A 24801-nucleotide genomic window follows, 5' to 3' on the forward strand; every position below is an offset into this window, starting at 1 on the left:
TAGGGATACTCAAGAAAAACTCACAAGGAAATCTGTTGCTATCAACATGGCACAAGAACATTTCCCTAAAACTGAACAATCAGAGCTACAGTACTGTACAGAAGTCTTAGCCACACAAATATATAGCTAGGGTGCTTATGAGTTTTGCACAGTACTGTATTTGTCAACGTGGAACGGAGGGCGAGTTTGTAAATCTGGCGGGAGCAAAGAATGTTGGGAGTGGCGAGTGTGGAATGCCACGGGAGGTGTGTGGGACATGTGGCAGAGAAGGAGTGACAGGGGTGGGGTGTGGCACGGGTGCAGACACACCCAGCCCTGAGACACCAGACGAGGTCAATTGATTCCAAACAATTGGTTTATTGATCATTACAGAATGTCTCTCTGGTGCTTCCCGCTCCCTCCCCTCTCCCTTCCCCTTTCCCCAACTATGATTCCCCTCTCCCTGCCCCCTTCCCACTCTCAGCCCACAATAGAGACCCATATCAGAATCAGGTTTATCATCACTCACATATGTCATGAAATTTGTTTTTTTTCTGGTAGCAGTACAGTGTGATACATAAAATTACTACAGAACTGTGCAAAAGTCTTAGCCACCCTAGTGATATATAAATATACCAAAGAATTGTCCACAGTACGATATTGCTTTTCTTATTTTTACTTAATAATCCAACCTTTCTGGAAACACTGAACATTAAAACTCATTGTATGCAGTAAAAAACATCTGCAGACCAGGCTAATATTTATCCCTCATCCAACTTTTACAAACAAATAATCTGGAGAAAAACTAGTTTAAGAGCAAAGATCATTTCTCATTAGCGGAGACTAATGGATTTCACACATGCTCTTACTGTTCTGAGTAAAGTAATCTTGTGGACCGAGTAACTGTGAATCACCCAACTGACATTTTATACGCTGTAAGATCTCAGCTCTTCACTGACAGACTCGCAGTGTGTTCAGACATTAGTACTTGAAGGCATTGCTCAGAGACATTTCACAGATGGTGCAACATCACTTACCCATGGTTGGTACAAACATATCTTTAACAATGTGGCCAGGAAAAAGGAGGAAAGAACCTTGAAGTGAAGTCACGCAGTGAATGCCAGAAAACATCTACAATGCAAAAACCTTCAAAAGTGAAGGCACATAATAATATTTGGCTTACAGATAACAGCAAAGAAATAGTGAGCATAAAGCCTCCTGGATAAGTGAGAAAAGTCACCAGAAATACTGGCATGGCCTTGCTTGGCCTTAACAATGGAATTCCTCCTCAAGTTCAACTTCAACTCTTCAAAAACAGATTTTCAGTCCACTTCCTCCACTGTGGAAAGTTTGAAGGGTTGAAATGTCCATCAATTCAAGGAACCATCTATCACGCTTGCAGATTAAACACTCTATCTCAGAACAATTCAGAGTTGTGAGGCTGGAAAACATTGCTGTCCTTCATTTGTCTGAACAAATTTGAATGCAGTGAACTGTATAAGATTCTTCCTGATCCCAATGCTCCCTCACTTCCTTGGACCTTCCTGGGATAACTGAGGCCAATATTAGACTTGCTTTTCCAAGTAGCTTTTCAAAAACACTGTCCCAACAGGTTATGTAGTTACACAGAATATACCACAGCACATATTCTATATATATAAAACAGTATCAGGGAGCAGTTAGATAGGAACTGCCTTAACTCAGTTCATATGCAAAGCTTTAGAGGCATGAGGCTGTGAGGCAGACAGTGGCATACTAGGTCTTTGAGCTGGACCCAGGTACTGTATAATGCTTCAGGGTTTCCCCTCACCTTTCCTACTGTCATTGACTATTCCCTAATTAAAGATAATAAATGATGCAATGGACCCCACACTGGACAAATAGTGAAACGCAGATTCCAGCTGGCTTGGCTTATGAGATGGTTTTTGGAACTTCAGTTGGTCACTGCCTGTTTTCAGTTCCTCAGTCAAACATCCTGATGTGTTCTACAGACCTTGAACACTTCGTCAAAACAGCTGGCAAGGGTCTATACAATACTGAAAATACTGAGGTCAACTTAGGTATGAGCTTAAGACAAAACTACTGGCACAGAAGGAACACAGTGAATTTCCTGAGACACCAGCTTCAGTCCACTGATGTGACCAAGGCCATTAATGGACATGGACACCAACAACCACACAACAGTCCATTGGTGGTAATGATGTTTCTTGTGCTAAGTGTGCCTGCTCCATATCCCACAATGTTTTATGTCAATGCAATCCTTGTACTGTCCAACTTGTAAGGCAGGAAAAAAGTTTAGAAAACCAAAAACAATATTTTTTTAAAGAAGAAACAACTGGTTTTGTTTGCTTTTGAGGAATTGTGCATTGATGTCCAATGCTTGTCTTCAAAGCGATGAATCTTGACTTTCTATATGAAGCTTAAGCAAACAAATCATATACAAGTCCTGTATGTGAGCGCAGCCTACAATTCGGTCCTATAAGTGGCTGCTCCTTACTCATCAGAATCTGGTTTAACATCCAGCATGGCATGTAGCTCCTCTGGTGTGTAACCCAGCAGGCTTTGGAGGTCACAAACAAACCGGTACACATAGCGCTTGCCTGCTGTTTTGTGAATGATGTTCTTGTCATAGTAATAACGTAGGCCTCTGCTCAGCTTCTCGTAGTTCATCTTTGGCTTATTCTTCCTTTTTCCCCATCGCCTGGCAACCTAAACATAGATGTATTTGTATGAACATAGACATACATATACTTATGTTTTGTAAATTTTGTTATGATATAGAAGACAGAATTAGGACTACAGAAAACAATTAAGGCTATTCAGTCCAACATGTTTCAGTTATCCAAGACCATCTATCCAATTCAAATCTCCCTAGCTTGCCCTTTCTATCTGCTTTTCTATCCTTGATCTATTTATCCAAATTCCTCTTGTGCAATTCTACTATTCTCTTCATCGGCTCCATGGAGTTGTCCACATTCCTCCCACTCTCCAGGGAAGGCTGCTTCCCTTAAGTGATCTTAAAATATCTTAAGTAATCACCCCGTCTTACATTTCTGCCTCTAGTCTTGGGTCTATCTCACTCAGCTGGAAACAGCCTCTTACATTTACTCTAACATAGTCAGCATGGATGTGATGGGCCGAAGGGCTCATCTGTGTGTTGTACAACTCTATGACTCTAAGTTTCTTCGTAATGTCCAAGATCTTTGTTTATGGCATCTGGAAACTTTATCATTTTTTGAGGGGGGCAAAATATGCCCGTCTCTTCAGTCTCCAGTGATGATTTAAACCCCAGTTCAGGTATAAGTCTTGCAAACGTTATTGTACTTTATCCACCATCTCTAAATATTCCCTGTGTACTTATGATAGAAGCATCAATCTAGTCCATTTGAGACCTAACCATGATTCTCTGCAAAGGGAACATTCACTGGGAAGATCTCTCTTGAATGCCAGGCTTGCTTCCTGCATCATATCAGGTTTAGTGGGAGAATGGTACCGAAATCAACTTCACTCTGAATATATCATCCTATCCTGGTCAGCATGAGAACTTCACCAGTCAAAGATTTGAAAATCTGCTTGGACCACACAATTAACTCCACCCCTAACAGTCAGGCAGATGGAACTAGCTCACTGGGCAGCAGAGTTGGCAAGGATGAGTTGGGCTGAAGGGCCTAATTAAGTGCTGTATGATTCTATGACCCTTTGACTCTATACCAAGGTATTCCAGGCTAGTTGGGGTAAATTGGAGTTTGCTGCCTGAAATTGATCAGTTGTATTCAGAAAAGAATTAATTTATTTTGAAAAAGGAAACTACCTGCAGAGGTGTGAGTAGAAAGTAGGAACTCAGGGATAATTGGATAACTATTCAAAGGGCTGGGTTCAGATGGCCTTCTGAATTGTTGAGACCTTTTACTGACAGCAGAGCGCATACAGGTGTTCTGAGGCTAAAGCAGTAAATGGCAACTGGTCCATTATTTAGGCAGGAGATTAGAACAACAGCAAAGGCACTGGACATTCAGCACCTTGAGCCTACTTTGTTATTCAGTTAAATTGTGGCCCATTGGCACTTCAGCTCAAGTTTACCCACACCTAATACAATTTGCAGGATTATCTTATCCAATAAAAATCATTTATTCTCTATTCTTCCTACAGATTCAAAACCTGAGGAGGAGTTTCCATATTTTCACTTTCTGCTGTAAGAGAAACGCATCTCTGGAAGTGCCTAGCTTTCGTTTTGAGATGGTGTGTCCCCATTGCAGAAGTGCCACGAGTGGGGTGGGGAAAAAAACTTTATCTACACTTTTGAATAATTGTTAATTTTGAAATTTTGTATAATACTGTTCCTCTATCTTTTAAACACACGGGAACATAACCTCAGTTCATGTAATGTGGCTTCACAATTGAACCCTTTTCGCAATGGGATGGCTTTCATCATTTAGCTCAGTTGGTAAGCGATTGTGCTGTGCAGACCTGAAGAATCTTAGATCTGGTATCTACTCATGTTGGGCTTGGAAATATTTTGGCTTGCTTATTGGACCTGAATTAGTTCATCAGTGAAGTAGAAAAATCAATACTGGATGATTTTTCTCTGACTATCCATCCCATAGGATGATGATGGTTCCTTTCAGTCAGTCAGTGGGGTTGACCCCACTCCTCAAAAAGGAACAGCGTGTGCGTGTGTGGATGTTAGGTGAGTAGGGGGTTGCACAGGTCCAGACCCACCCTCTCAACATCCCCTCCCGGATCCAGCGGCATGGTGGGGTCCAAGACGGCTGGGGGAAGTTCTGTTGCAGTGAATGGCCAGACCAAGCTTCGATGCAAGGGATGCCCTTTCCGCGCTTCACGGCACGTGTTTGCTAGATGGCCGTTGACCCTACGAGAGGGTTCATCCACCCTTTGACAGGTCTTGTTTCTCGTCCTGCAGGGTGTCTAGCCACCCTCCTCACCAGGCAAGCCTGGTGAGAGAGCCAGTTTAGTTGCCGACCACCCGACAGGTAGTACTGGGTTACATGGTACCACTAGCACTCAGACGAGTTATGATTATTAAAGCACCTCTAAATATGTTTGGGCACAAGTCACAACATACAGGTGAATTAGTCAAGGTGATGAAGCCAGTTACCATCCAATGGAAGCTTGAGGAAGCCAAAGAACGGGTGATGATACTGGACCTGAATGGCAGTAATAAATTCAGAGACATACACTTTTATGTCCACTGCACCATGGAAAAATGTGTTCTCACTTACTGATTAAGAAAAGTGAAGTTCTCTAATTTCCAGAAAATCGTAAAATGTCCATTTGCTGCAGTGGCAGGAGTTACGCAACAGCTTACCTCAAAAGCTTGGGGTTTTTCTGGATTTGAAATCCCATACAAGATGCAAGAAAACACTACTTCAGTGTTTTTGGTTCATTTTTCAAATTGGGTCAACATTTAAGAAGGACAATGTATTGAGAGATGGGGAAATTAAGCGACTAATTCAGGCACCATAGTCATTGCAATTGCAAAACACAGCCACAACCACAGCCATCCTCTCATGGACTACAATACTGCATACAGCCCAGAACTGGGCAGATACACTGAAAAAGAAATCATTAACATTTTCCTCAAGAAATTAACACCTTATGATTTTCAAGAAATTCAAAACAGTCCCTTTGCTTCTCAACAGTGAAGACTGGCTTTCTCACATTTCCAGTTAATTAGGCTATTGGCATTTAGATGCTCTGCGTTCTGTGTACTGAACCTGCATCCTTGAGGAGAATTTTAAAATATCTAACACAGGTTCAGTCAAGAACCACACAACGCTTGCAGCTGAGTCAATGTCTCTGCACTGTTACCTCATCGGGATCTGCCAGTTTGAATTCCCAGCCATCGCCGGTCCAACTGATAAACGACTGGCATGATTTGTCAGTCAGGAGTTCCAGCAGGAATTGCCACAACTGGATGGGTCCACTGCCTGTCACAAGAAGAAAAGGTTGTTAATTAGCAGTTCCCCAAGAGATCAAAGGCTCTGACTATACCCCATGCTCTCAACAGGGAATCATGCACACAAACTACCTTGGTTTAACTGACCTGCTTTTATCGTGAAATAAATTGTTCACATACCTGTTCTATACACCTTGCAGTGCATTACAATACTTTAATAAAAATTTGGAGAAAAAGAGAGAGGAAGGGTTTTACAAAAGATGGGGTAGCAGAGAGGAAATGGACAGATTAAAGATGGAAAGAAAGGCATGGAAGAGAGCAGATAGAAAGGAATAGGTGAGGAGGATGGCAAAAGGGAAGGAAGACATGGAGAAGATAGTTTAGGAAATCTCTTTGTCAGATTTAAGACATTTACAAACACTGCAGGTCCCAGTTTATACACAATTAAACAGAAAATGCAGCAAGAATGATTCCTCCAAAACTGGTCCTGGAAAACAGCAATGCCTACTTAAAATGCATCAATGGTGAGAAAATTGAATGAGATCCTTGCATATGGCAGAGTGGAAAATGAAACATAGAATATCAGCAGTATTATTGGCAGCCTGACTCTCCTTTGTGGCTCTCCTTATGGCCTCAGATAATGAGGGGTAGTCAGCACAGGGATCAGACTAAAACAAAGGCCTGCTTGACTGGCTGAGTTTTTCCAGAATTTCTGAATTTGTAACTACAGTGTAATTATACCAATCATTCATTCTTCATCAAAGGATCTTCAAATCCATGTGTCAACACATACTAAAATTTGCAAGAGGATTTCTCCAATAAACTGAGCAGCTTGTTCAAATGGTACAGATAAGACTCCCCATACAAAGCAAATGTTCTTTTCTGCACTACAAGTCAATTTCAATATGTCACTCCCAAAAATAGTAGTAACTCCATACAGTGCAAACTCCGCAAACACAGGCCAGAGAAAATAAGGAAGTACTGACGGAGGTCCTTTTGGTGAGGTATCAAACTAAATTTATCTCCTCTTTCAAGTAGATATAAAAATGAAATTAATAAACTGGTAAATTGGTTTATTATTGTCACATGTACCAAAGTACAGTGAAAAATCTGCATGCCAAAATTTCATTACTTTCATGGCAGAATCATGAAGATATTTGAGGAACTTCAGATAAATTTTGGGCAGGTTTATAATGGAAAGGAAAGAGAACAGTTACAGAAATTGGAGTATTGTTTAAATAAATGTTATCGTCTATGATTCAAAGGCATTTGATTTGCCCATTATAACTATGACTAACGTTTTCCACTGATGCTCACTTACTGAGGACTGTTGTTGAGCCTACCGCTCGAGAGATCTAGCTTAATATCCATCAGCAGGGCATTTAATGATGAAAGGACCTGAGTGTATATAACACAATTCACAAGTGTAGGGTGTCCGTAAGAGCTATACACCTAATCGTGAAAATCTGGAAGTGAAGGCACTATTGGAATGTCAGAAACATTCAGGCCAAGCTCTCCGTTGTCTGGTACGGAATTGTTCACATTCACATTGAAGGATAGCTTCAGCTTGCTAATTGGCACATCACCCAGATTTCCATTTGTATATCCTCAGTCTTAGCCAAATTCAAACTTTGAAGTCTGTGGCGTGATGGCGGAGGTCACGTTCTTTTGTCACAAAGGCCGTGATGCTACCCAGTGAGACAAAATGTACAGTAATCAAAGAATTCCAACTCAAACACCGAGTCCCCTCCAACAGTCAGCTAAATATGAAAGAGCATCACAAGGAGTGCATAGACTTCACACTGCATTAACCCTGCCCTTTCTATCAGATGCCTAAGAATAGAGCTTATGCCAGGGATCATATGCTAAAAATTCCCGACAATGAGCACAGTGTTTGCTGAGCAAAATCCAACGTACTGAAAAGAAAAAAAAAAGCTAATGCAGAAAAATTTAAGCCAAACTCACGGTTGTATGATAGCATCAGTTCATTACTATGTAGAAATGGAGTATTTGTGTCTCATGTTGGGAACAAGGGGATGTATTGATGGGACTGTAAAAAAAAAAATGCAGTAGAGATAATCACAGAGTCAGTGTTTCCATCTGGGATGAGGTGACAGTGCTGGACTCTTTAGGTCTCATTTTTTGCTGATTTTACTAGCATCCCCATTTATGGTTGTGATGACCCAATTGCTGAAGAATGCAAGCAGGCAGTGAGTGAGAGTAGCTTGAAGCAAGTGGCAGCAAAATGGGCAGCCACTGAGTGACTTCGATCCTGATCTACAGCCCCCAGCGACACAGTCTCAAACCCACCCATTCTCATGCCTACAATATGGTAGTCCTTATTGCTCTCCCAGTCTGAGACTTGGTGGGGCTGTCTTCGCTTCACAAAGGGAATTCAGCAGTGATTTGACAGAGCTGCTCAAAGTATAATTAGGATTGGTGCCAAAACCAAAGGATGTGCATGATTAAAAGCAGGAGGTTTCAGGGTAGAATGCAAGAGCAATGCCTTCACACAGAGTCTTGATGCTGTGGAATGCAGACGCTGACATATTATTGCAGTAAGCTTGACATGTTTTATGGACAGGTCTGAAGGAAAGAGAAAAATATGGATGACACAACAGAATGCATAAGATAACATGGATTGGATTTGTTGGGCCAAATAATACGGATTGATTGGTTGGCACATGGATGATAGAAAAATGGAAAGCTATGTGGGAGTGAAGGGTCAGATTGATTTTAGAGTAGGTTAAAGGTCATCACACATCATGGGCCAAGATGCCTGTACTAAACTGTAGTATTCTATGCTTTATATAGCCTGCTCAGTGATGTGATTTCATTTGTAGTAACTTACTGATCATATTCATGTTCAGTGTGAGAACACACTTCCTCACTCACACACTCACTGTTCATACTGGCAACAGTACCCCTGAGTACTTATTCAGCAGTCTAATATTTAAGAGTATAGTGACAATTAATTTAAATTTGCATAGGAACAGATATTAAAGCAATTAGTGAATTATGAAAGTTACAGAGACTGAGAATTATTTTGCTATTATTTTGAGCTGTTGATATTATTCATGCTATTGTAAATATACAGTAATTGGCGGAAGACTGTTGGCTTCCTTGATGCTTCCCTTGTTAATTATGAAATTTGTCAATTTGGTCTTTCACAAAGTCTGCTGTAAGGTTACCCCGATGCTTCTCTGAAAAATATGAATCACGTGCCAACCCAGGAAAAATATCAAAGCAGAATATTTAAAAGAAACTTTTTGTTTTATTCAGTGTCCGGAGCTCTTCATCTAAACAGTGCTTCAACATCAAAGCTGTGAAGCCAAACTCGCGTCTGAATTGTACACCCCTACAGAAACAGTTTTTAAAATGAAGGGGCAAGAAACCTCCTAAAAGACTGACACTCTTGCAAGGAAACATGATACAGATCCTGCTGATCATGGTGTTTTAATTGTGGAGAGGGCAAAGAAAATCAGGTTCCTCACTTGCCATTTGCTGAATCTGCTTAGTTGGAACTTAGGCAGTTCCTACAGGCAAATCCCAGTGGAGAAGGCAGTAAGTACCTGGTCAATCTACCAGAAGCTGCCTCCAGCTGGCAGTCAGCATGTGTTAGGACAAGGAATAAAATAAAAAAATGGGGTTGGTCTCCAGGTAACTTTTGGCATAGACCAGTTAGAAGGCCCTTCATTTTCCTCCACATTTCCATAGACCAGTTAGAAGGCCGGGGGAGGCAGGGGATTCTTGGTTGATTAAGAAATTAACAAAGGAACCTAAGGAGTGAGGAAATGCACGCCAGGACTATGAAGTGGGGATTGAAGCTTCAGCTAGAAACTCGAATCAATGATATAGTACTGGGAATACCCAGTAGATCAGGCAGTGCCTACAGTGAGAGAAGAACTGAGTTAATATTACAGAGATATTCCCTTTGTCCTATCCATTTCACCATCCATCATCTTCTTGTTTCCTCACCTGCCCACTTCTGATTAATCAAGTTAATTAATTAATTTATTTAGAGATACAGAGTGGAACAGGTGCTTCTGGCCCCTCGATCCAGACTGCCCAGCAACCAACATAGTTAACCGCAGCCTAATCACCAGATATTTTACAATGACCAATTAACCTACTAGCTACGCTACACTGATGATGATGCTTCCTGCACCCATGTGGATCTCATCAACTTCATCAACTTTGCCTCCAACTTCCACTCTGCCCTCAAATTTATCTGGTCTATTTCTGACACCTCCCTCCCCTTTTTCAATCTCTCTATCTCTGGAGATATCTAATTTACAGATATCTTTTATAAACCCACTGACTCTCACAGCTACCTGGACTATTCCTCTTCCCACCCTGTTACTTGTAAAAATGCCATCCCCTTCTCTCAGTTCCTCCGTCCCCGCCACATCTGCTCTCAAGATAAGGCTTTTCATTCCAGAGTGAAGGAGACGTCCTCCTTCTTCAAAGAAAGTAGCTTCCCTTCCTCCACCAACAACTCTGCCCTCAACTGCATCTCTTCCATTTCACGTATGTCTGCCCTCACCCCACCCTCCCGCCACCTCACCAGGGTTAGGGTTCCTCTCGTCTTCACCTACCACCCCACCAGCCTCCACGTCCAGCACATAATTCTCCATAACTTCCGCCACCTCCAATAGGATCCCACCACCAAGCACATCTTTCCATCCTCCACACTTTCTGCTTTGCGCAGGGATTACTTCCTTTGTTACACCCTTGTCCATTCGTTCTTCCCCACTGATCTCCCTCCTGGCACTTATCCTTGCAAGTGGAACAAGTGCTACACCTGCCCCTACATCTTCTCCCTCACTACCATCAGGGCCCTAAACAGTCCTTCCAGGTGAGGCAGAAAAAGCGGAATCTCCTAGTGGCCACCCACTTTAATTCCACTTCCCATTTCCATTCTGACATGTCAGCCCATGGCCTCCTCTACTGTTGCGATGAGGCCACACTCAGGTTGGAGGAGTAACACCTTATATTCCGTCTGGGTAGCCTCCGACCTGATGACATGAACATTGACTTCTCAAACTTCCAGTAATGCTCCCCACTTCACCATTCCCCATTCCTATTTACATTTTCCTCTCTCACCTTATCTCCTTACCCTCTGGTGCTCCTGAATACAAGTTACAAAAATAAAATAAATGATGTTGTGATCATGGACCATTCAAAAATCTGATGACAGAGGAGAAGAAGCTGTTTTTAAAACATGGAGTGTGGGTCTTCAGGCTCCTGTACCTCTACAGTAACTCATTCCATCTTTCCACTGATGCAGCCTCACAAGCAATTGCAAGACAAAGCTATAGCTCATGGAAGTGAAAGAAAATTAGTGATCGATAGAAAGTAACTGTGCAGCAGAGTTAGAGATATTGAGTCGGACTCAGTACCTTAGGAATTGTAATGGAGATGAACTATTCAATTTATTTATAACAATTTTTGTGATGGCACAGAGATGCACATATCAGAAATTTGCTAATGACACAAAGCAATCATCCACAATGCAGGCAGAAGCATTAGGTTACAATGAGTTTAAAAGTTTAAGTGAGTGGGTGAAGCTGCAGCAAATGGATTTCATTAAGAAATATGAATCTAATGGCTTTGGAACTAAAAATAAGGGCTCACTAAATAATTCATACAGAAAATTCTAGGCTTAAATGGCTCGAGGACCATAGTTCTAGCCATTGTATCTTAGGAAGGATATATTGGACATGGATTGAGTATCACTTAAGTTAACCAGAATTATCCTACACAGAGTCTGAGATGAAGTTATGAAGAGAGATCAGAAAGCCTAGGATTATGCTCATTTAAATTTAGATTTCTTCTATTAAGGCCATTAGTGAGCCTGAGAGGTTTTTACAAAATCCTGCAGTTTCTTAGTGACTATTATTGAGAACTAGCTTTTCAAAGAAAACAATTATTTAACTTCCTACCATGGTGGGATTTGAACTCGTGCCTCTCTAGCATTAGATCAGACCTATGAATCTTAAATTCAGGATGGTCATGAAGGCAAACAGCGAGAGAAATAAGTGTTTTAGCTCCTCAAGCTTTTCCCACTTTTCAATGAGATTCTTGTGGATCTGTGAAAACTCAGTCTCCAGGGTCTTTCCCCGTACCAGTTACCATCTCCATTTATCAAAGTCTATCCTTTAAAAATGTAAACTAATTCACCAATGACACTACTGATTGCTGGCAGAATCATGAATGGTGGTGAGGAGACATACTGGAATTAAATATGTCAGCTGGTTAAGTGGGGTTGTAACTGTTTTGCCAAATCTTCTCTACTTCTCGGAAAGTAGAGAAATTTTCCAGGATGCTTGAGGAGATTCTGCACGTTATCAAAGACCGACACACTTATACAGATGTACAGTGGGAAGCATCCTGACTAGTGGTATCATGGCCTGGTGTGGAATCTCCAGTGGACGAGAGTGTGTTGGAATCAGCCAGTTCCATCATGGGTCCAACTCTTCTCACAACTTGCAATTTAATCCAGATCCAGGTAATTTTGGGTCAACCTGTTGATCTGATACATTAATTCTGTTTCTCATTCCATAGAAGCCTTTTGATCTGCTGACTGTTTCTGACATTTTCTGGTCTCGACATCTGCAGTCCTCTTGACTATTGTTGGATTTATATGTTGGACACTAGTCAGCTGTCTATTCTAGCAAGTGGAAATAGAGCTAAGAAAGGAAAGGAATAAGTCAGGGTGAAGGAGATGATAGAGTGGAAACTGACTTGAAATTTTGCAACTCTGGATAAGAGAATGAAGCACCATGACAGTCATAGATCCCCCAAAAAATTACAGCAAAAACACCCCCTATTTTCTGTGAAGAAGCAGGAACCGCTAGAACACACCTGCCTTTACTTATATACTGTACATCTTTCAATCAAACATATGGGCCTATATTAGAGCACTCTGTATAATAAAATATTGTATGAGAAATTATTTTAATGTAGAGTAAGGCCCTATATTTGAACATTTAGTTCAACAGAGAGCTGTCATTGTATGATAGTTCTACATTAGAACTTTCATAGCCCCATTGTAGAAAAGCAACTGTGTAGCACCTCACAATCCTTGCTACATAGCACTGCCCAACATTGAGACATTCTTTGAACATATCTGTCCTACATAAATGTATAGTTTTAGCCTACATTTGAATGGTTGATACACAATAACCCAGTGCAAGCAGTCCTCAGGTCCCAGTCCTGAGAATCATCAAATGATTCCTCTGAGAGTCAGAAACATTCACTGTAAAATGGGCTGTTGACCTCAATCTACTTTGTTGTAATCTTGCACCTATTATCTAGCTGCATTGCACTTTTTCTGTAAATCTTGCACTTCATTCCGCATTGTTTTTGTTTTACCTTGTTTGACCTCAATGTACTGGGTAATGATCTGTATGAACAGCTTGCAAGACAAGCTTTTCACTCAATCTCGGTATATCTGACAATAATAAACCAATTCTGTACACTTACTACAATGCTTTCATTCCATTAAATGATCACCTATAGTCAAACAAATGGAATATATTCAGCCATTCATGAAGATTATAAATTATTATAATGAAGGTAATAAATAAGTTAAACAATTATAAATATTATTCCTATCCTGCAAAATGCTTTTAAAATATATGGGAAATTTGCATAAAGTTGGATTGCTATCATTCCTGTATTATAATGCTTTGTAGTAATATACTGTACTATTCATTGTAAAATGTAACCCTCTGTTAAGACAAATACTGAAGGGCTAGTTTTACATTGGGGAAATCATTATACTCCAGCAGCCATTTCCTCATATTGCCTGCATTGTATTACATGTTAATGAGTTACATTTCACTGTACAGCATTAAGAGTGAAGGAATATAGAGGTGGCTGCTTCCTGCAACGAGCAGTTGCAAGATTGAAGAAAAATCTGTTGCAAGTTCTCTGTCAGTGTTGTGAAATAGTTTCACATTTAAAAGGTGCAGAATTGAGCGCTACGGCTCGGCAGCTCTTGCCATTCTCCACAGTGATGGTGTGGCTAGACAGGCTTCGAAACACAGCACTCTGAACGGCAGCACAGGCCTTGCTAAAATCAAGGGCAGCGCCACATCTGAACCCAGCCAGTGTGGGCAGCTGCGTAATTGTGGAGGAGTGCGCCAGAGTGTGAGGCCAAACAGGCTTTTGCTTGTGGGTGGCCTACTTACTTATCGGCAAGCATGACAAATGCTGGCCTGGCCATAGCCCAGTGTGCTCCTCTGAGCTAAAATTTGGATGAAACTCTTGAAAGCCTCAGAGTCAGATTCAAATTTATTATCACTGACGTATGTAGTGAAATATGTTGCTTTGTTCAGCAGTTCAGTGAAAGACAAAAAAAAAGAGAACTTATAAAAAGTAAATAGAAAAAGATAAATAGTGAGGTAGTGTTCATGGACTGGTCAGAAATCTGATGACAGAGGGGAAGAAACTGTTCCTAAAGTTTTGAGCATACAATGAATATGCTCATAAACCAAGATTCAGTTTGCAGTTTCAAACCTGAAGACTGCTCTGGATATGTTTGCAAAGTTATAGTTCCAGATAAAGAAACAATTCAACAGTCAAAATACTGGGAACAATAAATGAGGTCATTAAAAGAAACAATTCAACAGTCAAAATACTGGAAACAATAAATGAGGTCATTAAAAGAGTACTGACTGCAAGATTAAAAGTAATTGGCTCTAGATCACTCCACCTGCTGAGCAGGACAGTCAACCCTTGCCGTTTAACCTGCATATGTTTGCACACATTTACATATCTGGACACAGACACGTGTACGCTTATGTATGTACATCAAATTGAACAAAAACTCATCGACTGCCAAAACAATAAAGCACATGGTTCAAATTCAACTCGCCCAACTATGCAAGAGTTCATGTGCCAGGTAAGAATGGCTGTTGCAGCTTGAAAGAAAGCCTGATAGCAAATATAACCTTGCCTTCAATGTGAGCTAGGCTGATAGAATAAAAGATGCACTGGTTTCAGGAATGCTTCTGTTACTGTTACTGCTTTTGGCATTAAGCTGTCCTAGACTCAGTAAAGGTTCCCACTAAAATTTTCAGTCATTCAGAATTGGTCTGGAATTTCCAGAAAATACATAATAAATCTCCAGGACAAGGCTGTGAGAAAAGTAGGGGTAAAACCGGGACAATAAAAATAATTACATTTGCTTTTTACAAAAAATAGTGGAACTGGAAGAAGCTGCTTGATGGATAAGAATCAATAAAGCAGTTATGTTTTTCTTTGATTTCCAGTCATAGAAACATAGAAAACCTACAGCACAATACAGGCCCTTCGGCCCATAATGCTGTGCCGAACATGCGTGCCAGTATAATGGGCAGCTCAGGAATGGAGCAGTGGGTGGGGGTTAATGTGGGGAAAGGCTGGAGTCTGGGTAACTGGCAATGATGGGCTAGTGGTGAAACTTTCAGAAATTCATTCAAACTTACTGGGCTACCACTGGCAACTAGCAATAAAGCATGAACATAGAATTAAGAGTGCAAACATGACCAACCTGATGGCATGAATATTGACTTCTTTAACTTCTGTTAATGCCCCTCCTCCCCTTCACACCCCATCCCTTATTTATTTATTTAATATATTTTTAATATATTTTTTATTTTTCCCCTTTTTTGTCTCTCTCTCTTTTTTCTCCCTCTGTCCCTCTCACTATAATTCCTTGCCTGCTCTCCACCCTCCGGGCTCCCCTCCCCCCTTCTCTCTCTCCCCAGACTTCCCATCCCATGATCCTCTCCCTTCTCCAGCCTGGTATCCCTTTTGTCAATCAACTTTCCAGCTCTTAGATCCACCCCTCCCCTCCTGTCTTCTCCTATCATTTCAGATCTCCCCCTCCCACTTACAAATTTCTTACTATCTCTTCTTTCAATTAGTCCTGACGAAGGGTCCCAGCCTGAAACGTCGACTGTACCTCTTCCTATAGATGCTGCCTGGCCCGCTGCGTTCACCAGCAATTTTTTTATGTGTGTTGCTTGAAATTCCAGCATCTGCAGATTTCCTCGTGTTTGCATTTTCAATGAATGGGAGCTGTGATTATCACAAACTGACAGAGTGATTTCCATGTAATTAGAGGAAGGAACAGTAAAAGCAACTCAGTTGCCATCTGAGATAAGCACTGTTTTGAAGGAAGGAACTCTATTTCTGTGCAGCTGACTGTTCTTCTGTGAATAATTTCAAAAATTAATTTGTTAAAGCTAAAATTAGTCAGAAAATATGTCTAGTGATGTATTGCGTCATGGCCCAGATATCGGTCCAAAAGTCCAACCAAGTTAGCCTGCCATTGCCCTGCACCTACCTTCAAGAATTGCCTTTGAGGCCAGTACCGGAAAACCACAGCACAATAAGTTTGAGCTTATCCTCTCTTTCAAGTACCCAAAACTGTCTGAACCAACTAACCTAAATATTCTTGTTGAGAAATGAAAGGTTTCCATTTCCATTGGAACATTGAGCACTAAACACGTCTATTCTGACTTTCAAGACATCATGTCTCTAAGCCAAATCTCTATCACTGCCAGTGCCCCAGGTCTCTTAACATGCTTGGTTAACAAATTTATGGAGTCAAAGATCACTACATCACAGAGAGAGCCCATTCAGCCCATCAAATTCATGTAAGCCTGGCTTTCTGTCTTGTTCATCTACCTTCACCTGGACCATAGCTCTCCATACCCCTCTCACCCATGTGCCGATCCAAACTTTTCTTAAAATTGATCCACCTAAAATTTAAAATGAAGCTTTTAAAATGACGACTTTTTGAAGCTGTCCTTCATAAATCCAGGATATTACGAAGTGTTTTTCAACTAGTGAAGTACTTCTGGAGTACCACTGCCACTGTAGGAATTGCAGCAGCCACATTATGCAAAGTAAGATCCACAGACAGCAATGTGATAACAAGCAGTGAAACTGCTTTAGTAATGTTAATGTTAAGGGAGCAATTGATCAGGGTATCATGGCTGCCCCACCCACCAGTTAATCTGCAAAAGAACCTGTGGCCTTTGTTAGAAAAGCTCGTTTTAAAACACGTTTAACATTTGCTGCTACAATGAAGAGTGCAAAAAACTCCTGCCTGTAGCCTCAGGAAGTTTAGCAATGCCAAAGATAAATTAGTAAATTGATTTATTATTGACACGTGTACTGAGGTACAGTGCAAAATTTGTCTTAGAAACATAGAAACATAGAAAATAGGTGCAGGAGTAGGCCATTCGGCCCTTCGAGCCTGCACCGCCATTTATTATGATCATGGCTGATCATCCAACTCAGAACCCAGCCTTCCCTCCATACCCCCTGACCCCTGTAGCCACAAGGGCCATATCTAACTTCCTTTTAAACATAGCTAATGAACTGGCCTCAACAGTTTGCTGTGGCAGAGAATTCCACAGTTTCACCACTCTCTGTGTGAAGAAGTTTTTCCTAATCTCGGTCCTAAAAGGCTTCCCCTCTATCCTCAAACTGTGACCCCTCGTTCTGGACCTCCCCAACATCGGGAACAATCTTCCCGCATCTAGCCTGTCCAATCCCTTTAGGATCTTATACGTTTCAATCAGATCCCCCCTCAATCTTCTAAATTCCAACGAGTACAAGCCCAGTTCATCCAGTCTTTCTTCATATGAAAGACCTGCCATCCCAGGAATCAATCTGGTGAACCTTCTTTGTACTCCCTCTATGGCAAAGATGTCTTTCCTCAGATTAGGGGACCAAAACTGCACACAATACTCCAGGTGTGGTCTCACCAAGGCCTTGTACAACTGCAGTAGTACCTCCCTGCTCCTGTACTCGAATCCTCTCGCTATAAATGCCAGCATACCGTTCGCCTTTTTCACCGCCTGCTGTACCTGCATGCCCACTTTCAATGACTGGTGTATAATGACACCCAGGTCTCGTTGCACCTCCCCTTTTCCTAATCGGCCACCATTCAGATAATAATCTGTTTTCCTATTTTTGCCACCAAAGTGGATAACTTCACATTTATCCACATTAAATTGCATCTGCCATGAGTTTGCCCACTCACCCAACCTATCCAAGTCACCCTGCATCCTCTTAGCATCCTCCTCACTGCTAACACTGCCACCCAGCTTCGTGTCATCCGCAAACTTGGAGATGCTGCATTTAATTCCCTCATCCAAGTCATTAATATATATATTAATATGGTCTTGTATACCATTCACACAGATCAATTCATTACAACAGTGCATTGAGGTAGTACAAGGTTAAACAATAAGAGGACAGAATAAAGTGTTACAGTACAGGAAAAGCGCAGTGCAGTTAGGCAGTAAGGTGTAAGATCACAATTAGGTAGAGTTTGAGTTCAAGGGTCCACCTTATCGTATGTAATGGGGACCATTCAATCGTCTTGAAGCTGGTGGTATGTGCTTTCAGGCATTTGCATCTTCTGTCCCATTGCGGTGAGGGGGGAGGTGAGAAGAAAGGAATTTCCTTTTTTGTAAAAAGTAAATGTAATTTTGTTATCCCAGTTTTACCCCTACTTTTCTCACAACCTTGTCCTGGAGATTAATTATGAATTTTCTGGAAATTCCAGGATCTGGTCTGAGTGGGATCATTGACTAAGCTGGCTGTTTTAATGAGGCAGTGAGAAGTACAGACAGGGTTCATGGAAGGGAGGTTGGTTTTCGTGCTGTGCTGAACTGTGCCCACAACTCCAGTTTCTTACACTCATGGGCGGGGCATTTGCCATACCAAGCCATGATGCATCCCAATAGGATACTTTCTATGGTGCGTTGATGCAAACTGGTGAGGATCTAAGGAAGGGGTTCCCACCCTGGGGTCCACAGACCCCTTGCTTAATGGTATTGGTCCATGGCATAAAAAAGTTTGGGACCCTCTGATCTCAGGGGATATGCCATTTTTTTTTAGCTTTCTGGGGAAGTAGAGGCATTAGTGAGCTTTTTTGGTTGTGGCATCAACATGGTTGGACCAGGACAGGCTGTCAGTGATATCCACTCCTTAGAACTTACAAACTTTCATCGCTGTCAACCTCAGACTCATTGCTATAAGCAGGAGCATGTGTACCATATCCTCCTTCCTGTACTCAATGACCATCTCTTTCGTTCTGCTGACAGAGGGAACTGTTGTCGTTGAGACACCATGTCTCAGCTCTCTATCTCCTTCCTTTACTCTGACTCATCCTTATTTGAGATGCGGCTGACTACGGTGGTGTCATCTACAAACTCAGAGATGGAACTAGAGCAGAATGTGGCTATGCAGTCCACAACCTCGTGGAGCAGGGGTTCCCAACGTGGGGTCCACACACCCCTTAGTTAATGGTAGGGGTCTGTGACATAAAAAAAAGTTGGGAACCCCTGGATTAGTAAAATTGTGGCGTATATCTTGTTGCTCATCCTTACTGACTGTGGTCTGCTGGTCAGTATGTCAAGGAACTGGTTGCAAAGGTAAGCACTGACTCTCAGGTTCTGGAGTTTGGTGATGAGTTTGCTTGGAATTACAGTATTAAATGCGGAAATATAGTCAGTAGACAATAGTACAATGTAGGTGTTTTTACTGTCCAATGTCCCAGATGAGTGTAGGGCCAAGGAGATGGCATCCAGCATAGACCTGTTTTGGCAATAGCCAAATTGCAGTGGGTCAAGGTTCCCTGGAAGACTGGAGTTACTATGTCTCATGAGCAACTTCTTGAAGCACTTCACGATAGTGGATGTCAGTGCCACCAGATAGTCATCATTATGGTAAGTTAACTTTTTTTCCCTTATGTACCAGGATGACAGTGGTCTTCTTAAAGCAAGTGGGAACCTCAAACTGATGCAGAGAGATGATATAAAAAGCTTGCAAGTATCCTTGCCAGCTTACCTGTACAGATCTAAGGACACAGCCAGGGACACTCTCCAAGCTAACTGTTTCCCATGGACTCACTCTCTGGAAGATTGATCTTACATCTTCAACAGTGAATGTGGGTTATGGCTCATTGGAGGCTATCAGAGAGTGTGGTCCATTCCATCCTTTCCGGATGAGTGTTAAGATCATCAGGAGGGTATGCGCTGTCGTTGGTGATGCTACTTGACTTAACTTTGTTGCCCATTCTAGTATGCAAGCCCTGCCACAACTGATGGATGCTCTGGGACTCTATTTTGGTGTGGTATTATCTCTTGGCATCCTTAATAGCTTTACAGAGGTCATTATCTTGATGTCTTGTAAAGATCAGGGTCATCTGATTTGACTTAGACTGGAGTAGGGTGCAGATCTCTTTTATTCAGCAAATTATCTCCCATTTTCAAACCTGCATTACCCAACAAAGGCTGAGGAGACTGATCACAGATCTCCCCCCCCCCGCCCCCGCCTCTTTCCTCTGTCTTCCCAATGGTTCTTAGTCTAGTTCCACACCCCTCAAAACTCTGACTTGTTCAATACAGTCACAGGCTGAGGGTGAGACACTAGAACTCAACTGTGTCGCCGTGCCACATTCAAGGACCTGCACTAAATGAATAGTTATTCGTCTACTGATCAAGAGCGAGAGCACTGACTGAACTTTCTGTACCTCCTCCAGTCCACTCTTGCGATAACCTGGCAATCTCCACTCACCATGCTGTATTTACCATGCAAGCCATCCAAGGAACTGCACAAACATTTTGAACTTAAAACCAGTAGGTAGCGGATGCTTTTGTTGAAACTCACAGAAAACTGGATGAGTTAAAAATAACATCAAGTGTTGTGATACCTTTACATTACCAGAAACCCGTTGCAAGAATAACTCATTGCAGTTTGCACAGGGTTAAGGTGACAGGTTGTAGAACCTCTGCCAACTAGAGATTAGTGAACCTTCTCAGTGGAGTGAATCAAAACCCATCGAAAAGTGGGAGTCACCCTTTTTCCAGCACTCAAAACATATGCTGTACATAGCACTAACACCCACAAGAACCAACAAAAAACTTGGAATTGGGGGAAATGATAACAGAAAGATAATCTGGTATGTTGCACACAGATACCTGCACTAGAATGGGACATCATAGAGCACTGAAACAGGCCCTTTGGCCCATCTAGTCCATTCCAAAACTGTGTTTCTGCCTAGTCTCAACCTGTACCCGGACCATAGCCCTCCATACCTCTCTCATCCATATATTTATCCAAACTTTTTTCTTACAAGAGAACGTTCCTTACCCACTGACACTGACCTGACATCCACTCAACACAAAGGTTATCCAAATATGTAGGTTTCCTACCAATTGGGAGAGGCACTGAGAGCTTCAAACTCAAGCGGCATTGTCCACTGAAAACTGGGAGATGAGCTGATGTCAAAAGAACTCTCCTGGGGTAGCCACTGAACAGCAACAGAAATGGTGAGGGGAACAGGGAGGTGGAAAGGAGATAGTCTGTGCACCATGTCGTTCTAGCCTTCCCCTAGCAACACATGCGTAGTGAGTGGTGTACACAAAAGTAAGCTGCAGGCTGACTGTGGATTTGTATGGCTCATGCAGGAAAGCCACCAGCCAAGAGCTGACCATCTTGCTCACTTGCAATGGAAGGCAAACAGACATGGAGAGGGTGACAGCAAAGCTACTTTAACGGACCCTTTGGCGGTCTCAGCATTTTGTGTTCTCGGGTTCTTCTGTGTGTGTGCTTAACAGAAGTTATAGGCCATGCCTAAAGGCTCCATTTTCTGCCAGCAGCAAAGGAAATGAGTGCTATACAAGCTATGGCAATAGCTGGTGTGACCACTGCTACAGAAACATCAACAACACAAGGGCGAATTGTACACAGGTATACACAGCCTAGCTTCCCACCTTCTCAGCGCCTGTTGCTTCACCTGGAAATGATCATGTACACAACCTAACTTGAGTAAAGTGGCTTTATGTATAATTCGCATGTGAAAAATGTATACCAATTCATCCAGTTTCCAGTTTAAGCGGTCTTCTTTTTCCAGCCATTAGCTACAAGCACCACGTTACCAGCACATACTTCAGTGCAGACTGCTTTCAGGACACCAACATACATTGAGTCATCGTGAGGGGGGAGCAAAAGCAGTTCAAATGACACTCAAGTTAGGGATGTGGGGGGGGCGGGGGAGTGGATTACAGCACGGGGCATGAAGAGGTCAGAAAGAACTGCCACACACACACACACACGCACACACGAGTTCTTATAAAACAAAACAGACCACGACACGCTTCCGGTTCACACTGCCCAGATCCCTCTGGCTGGATCCTGCACAGATAGCTCATGCTTCAACAGTATTAGGATCTACGTTTGCCTGAGAGACTAAGATTGTCTGTGAGTCATGCTTGCCAGGGATTACCACAGGTTACATCCAGGTGTGCACTGCACGTCCTCAGATACTGCTGCACGTCCCCATATCCCTGCACCTCAGTCACATACACCAGAAAAATCATCCACTTTGTAGTTCACATTGTAAGGTTCCAATTTCAGGAAAGGAAACACTTCTTTATCATTTCATCAGGTAGCTCACAGAAACGCAGTGCTGGTGAACAGAATTCTGAAGATATAATGCATCTGTTTTAAATTGACATGACTGCAATGGTGTTCAAAATGTATACGACGCAGGAAGAAAGGGATGGAGAGTGGATAAAAGTACCTGTACCTGAATCAAGACTCACTGAGAAACAGCTCTAATCGTTGATATTCAGTTCTGCATCATTCACTTTCTTATAAAAAAAGTACATGTCATTTTTTTTTATCAGTCTCCACAATCTGACCTACTTCTAGCAAAAGGGTTGTTTTTACTGACAACCAAAGGCGAGAAAAAACAAACTATTGTTTAAAAAAAAATGCCTCTTTGCAAGTTTATCTACTAAAATAATAAAGTTGCTGATCAGCAAAGCAAGACAGGTACATTACAAGTGAACTGCAACCACACCATGAATCCCATCGAGTTGGAACCACAGACAGTGCTCTCTCCCACCAAAGCTTCTTTCATTAGGCAATCAAAAGAATCTTACAATGTGCTTTGGTGCCTTAAAGTCAAACCAATTCACTTATTGGCACAACAGCTCCACAGCAGATGCCATGTCATTGGCTCTTCACTCAACCCTGGAACATCTGGACAGCAAAGATGCATATATCAGGATGCTCTTTATCAATTATAGCTCAACATTTAATACCATCATCCCCTCAAACCTAATCAATAAGCTTTAAGATCTCGGCCTCAATACATCCCTGCATCCTCAATTTCCTCACTTGCAGACCCCAGTCAGTATGGATTGGCAACATCTCCTTCACAATCTCCATCAGTACAGGTGTACCACAAGGCTGTGTACTTAGCCCCCTGCCCTACTCGCTTTACACTTATAACTGTGTGGCTAAGCACGGCTCCAATGTCTTATTTAAGTTTGCTGATGACACCCAATGTTGTTGGCCGAATCAAAGGTGGTGACGAGTCACTTCATAGGAGGGAGATGGAAAATCTGGCTGAGTGGTTCCACAACAACCACCACTCACTCAATGTCAGCAAGACCAAGGAGCTGATTACTGACTTCAGGAGGAGGAAACCGGACGTCCATGAGCCAGTCCTCATTGGGGGAATCAAAAGTGAAGGGGGTCAGCTACTTTAAATTCTTCGGTGTTATCATTTCTGGCTGCCATTATGAAGAAAGCATGGCAGCGTTTCTATCTCCTTAGGAGTAGTGGATATGGCTTAGTCCACCACAGGTAAAGCCTTCCCCTCCTCTGAGGACACCTACATGAAAAGCTGTCAGAGGAAAGCAGCAGCCATCGTCAGGGACCCCCACCACCCAGGCAATGGTCTCTTCTTACTGCTGTCATCAGGTAGAATGTACAGGAACCTCAGGACTCACACCACCATGCTCAGGAACAGTGGGGATAACTTCATTCAACTTCACTTGCCCCACAACCTATGGATTCACTTTCAAGAACTTTTCATCTCATGCTCTTAATATTTATTGCTTATTTATTATTATTAGTTTCTCTTTTGGATTTGCACAGTTTGGTGTGCTTTGCATATTGGCTGTTCGTCCGCCCTGTTCGGTGCAGTTTTTCATTGATTCTATTGTGTTCCTTGGACTTACTGAGTATGCTCACAAGAAACCGAATCTCAGGATTGGATATAGTGACATATATGTACTTTGATAATAAGTTTACTTTGAACTTTGGTCAGGAGGGTCCATGGAGATGCTGCCCTTTGCTCAAGAGCTTTTAAGAGACACACTTAAATGTGAATATTGGAATGAATCACCTAATGATAATAGAGAATAGCCTACTGATAGTTTACTTCATCTAAACAGATGTTTAGTTTTGTTCTGTTTCAATTTTTCCTTAATGCCAGTACCAAGATGTTTATATTGTCAAATTCCTAAAGTATGAGTACAAGTTCTAAATAGCATTTGAGAATATGAATTTGCTTTAAAAATAAGGAGATAGGAGGCCACGTTCCAAGTACTGTGAAGTGGGATGAGTACAGATGGATACCTGGTGGCTAGCACAGACACAATGGACTGAATGGGCTGTTTCCCACTGTATTTCTTTAGCTACATGACTCTAAAAAGACAGCATACTCAAAGATAGGCTCACTGGCCACAAGGACCAAGAGCTTCCCTTTCCAGCTGGCTTGACATTGACTCGCCAGTGAGCTGTGTCTCCAACTTCCTACAGCACCTGACTCAATAACTTTCTCCATCTGCCCTGACCAGCCACTCACTCTACCCGTGTCAGCATAATGGACATCAACACAATCCAGAGCAAAAGCACATTAACAATAATTTCTAGGAGAAATCACATCATTGACAAAGTTGTAAACAACACTTTGGCTTAGGGTATTCACTCTTATATTGAACCACTTGCCTATGTCAAACACTTGTCTGTTGTCAGATGTTGTGCACTGAGGGTCTGAAACAAGCTCAATATAAAGTGGAGATCTAACACCA

The 24801-nt window shown here is 42.0% G+C and overlaps 1 protein-coding gene across 4 annotated transcripts in view; it reads right to left on the reverse strand.

The window, feature by feature from the left end:
- Nucleotides 1-453: 453 nt before the first annotated feature.
- ets1 (v-ets avian erythroblastosis virus E26 oncogene homolog 1) overlaps nucleotides 454-24801 on the reverse strand; it is a 108803-nt gene continuing 84455 nt past the window's right edge. For all 4 annotated transcript variants that reach the window (XM_063038168.1, XM_063038171.1, XM_063038170.1 and 1 more), the window contains 2 exons: nucleotides 5809-5927; nucleotides 454-2688 (listed from right to left, as the gene is read on the reverse strand). In XM_063038168.1, coding sequence (XP_062894238.1) covers nucleotides 2473-2688; nucleotides 5809-5927 — 335 coding nt within the window. In that variant the 3' untranslated portion in view covers nucleotides 454-2472. The remainder of the gene's footprint in view (nucleotides 2689-5808; nucleotides 5928-24801) is intronic.

This window comes from Mobula hypostoma, chromosome X2 (genome assembly GCF_963921235.1).
Source record: "Mobula hypostoma chromosome X2, sMobHyp1.1, whole genome shotgun sequence".
NCBI classification, from domain to species: Eukaryota; Metazoa; Chordata; class Chondrichthyes; order Myliobatiformes; family Myliobatidae; genus Mobula; species Mobula hypostoma.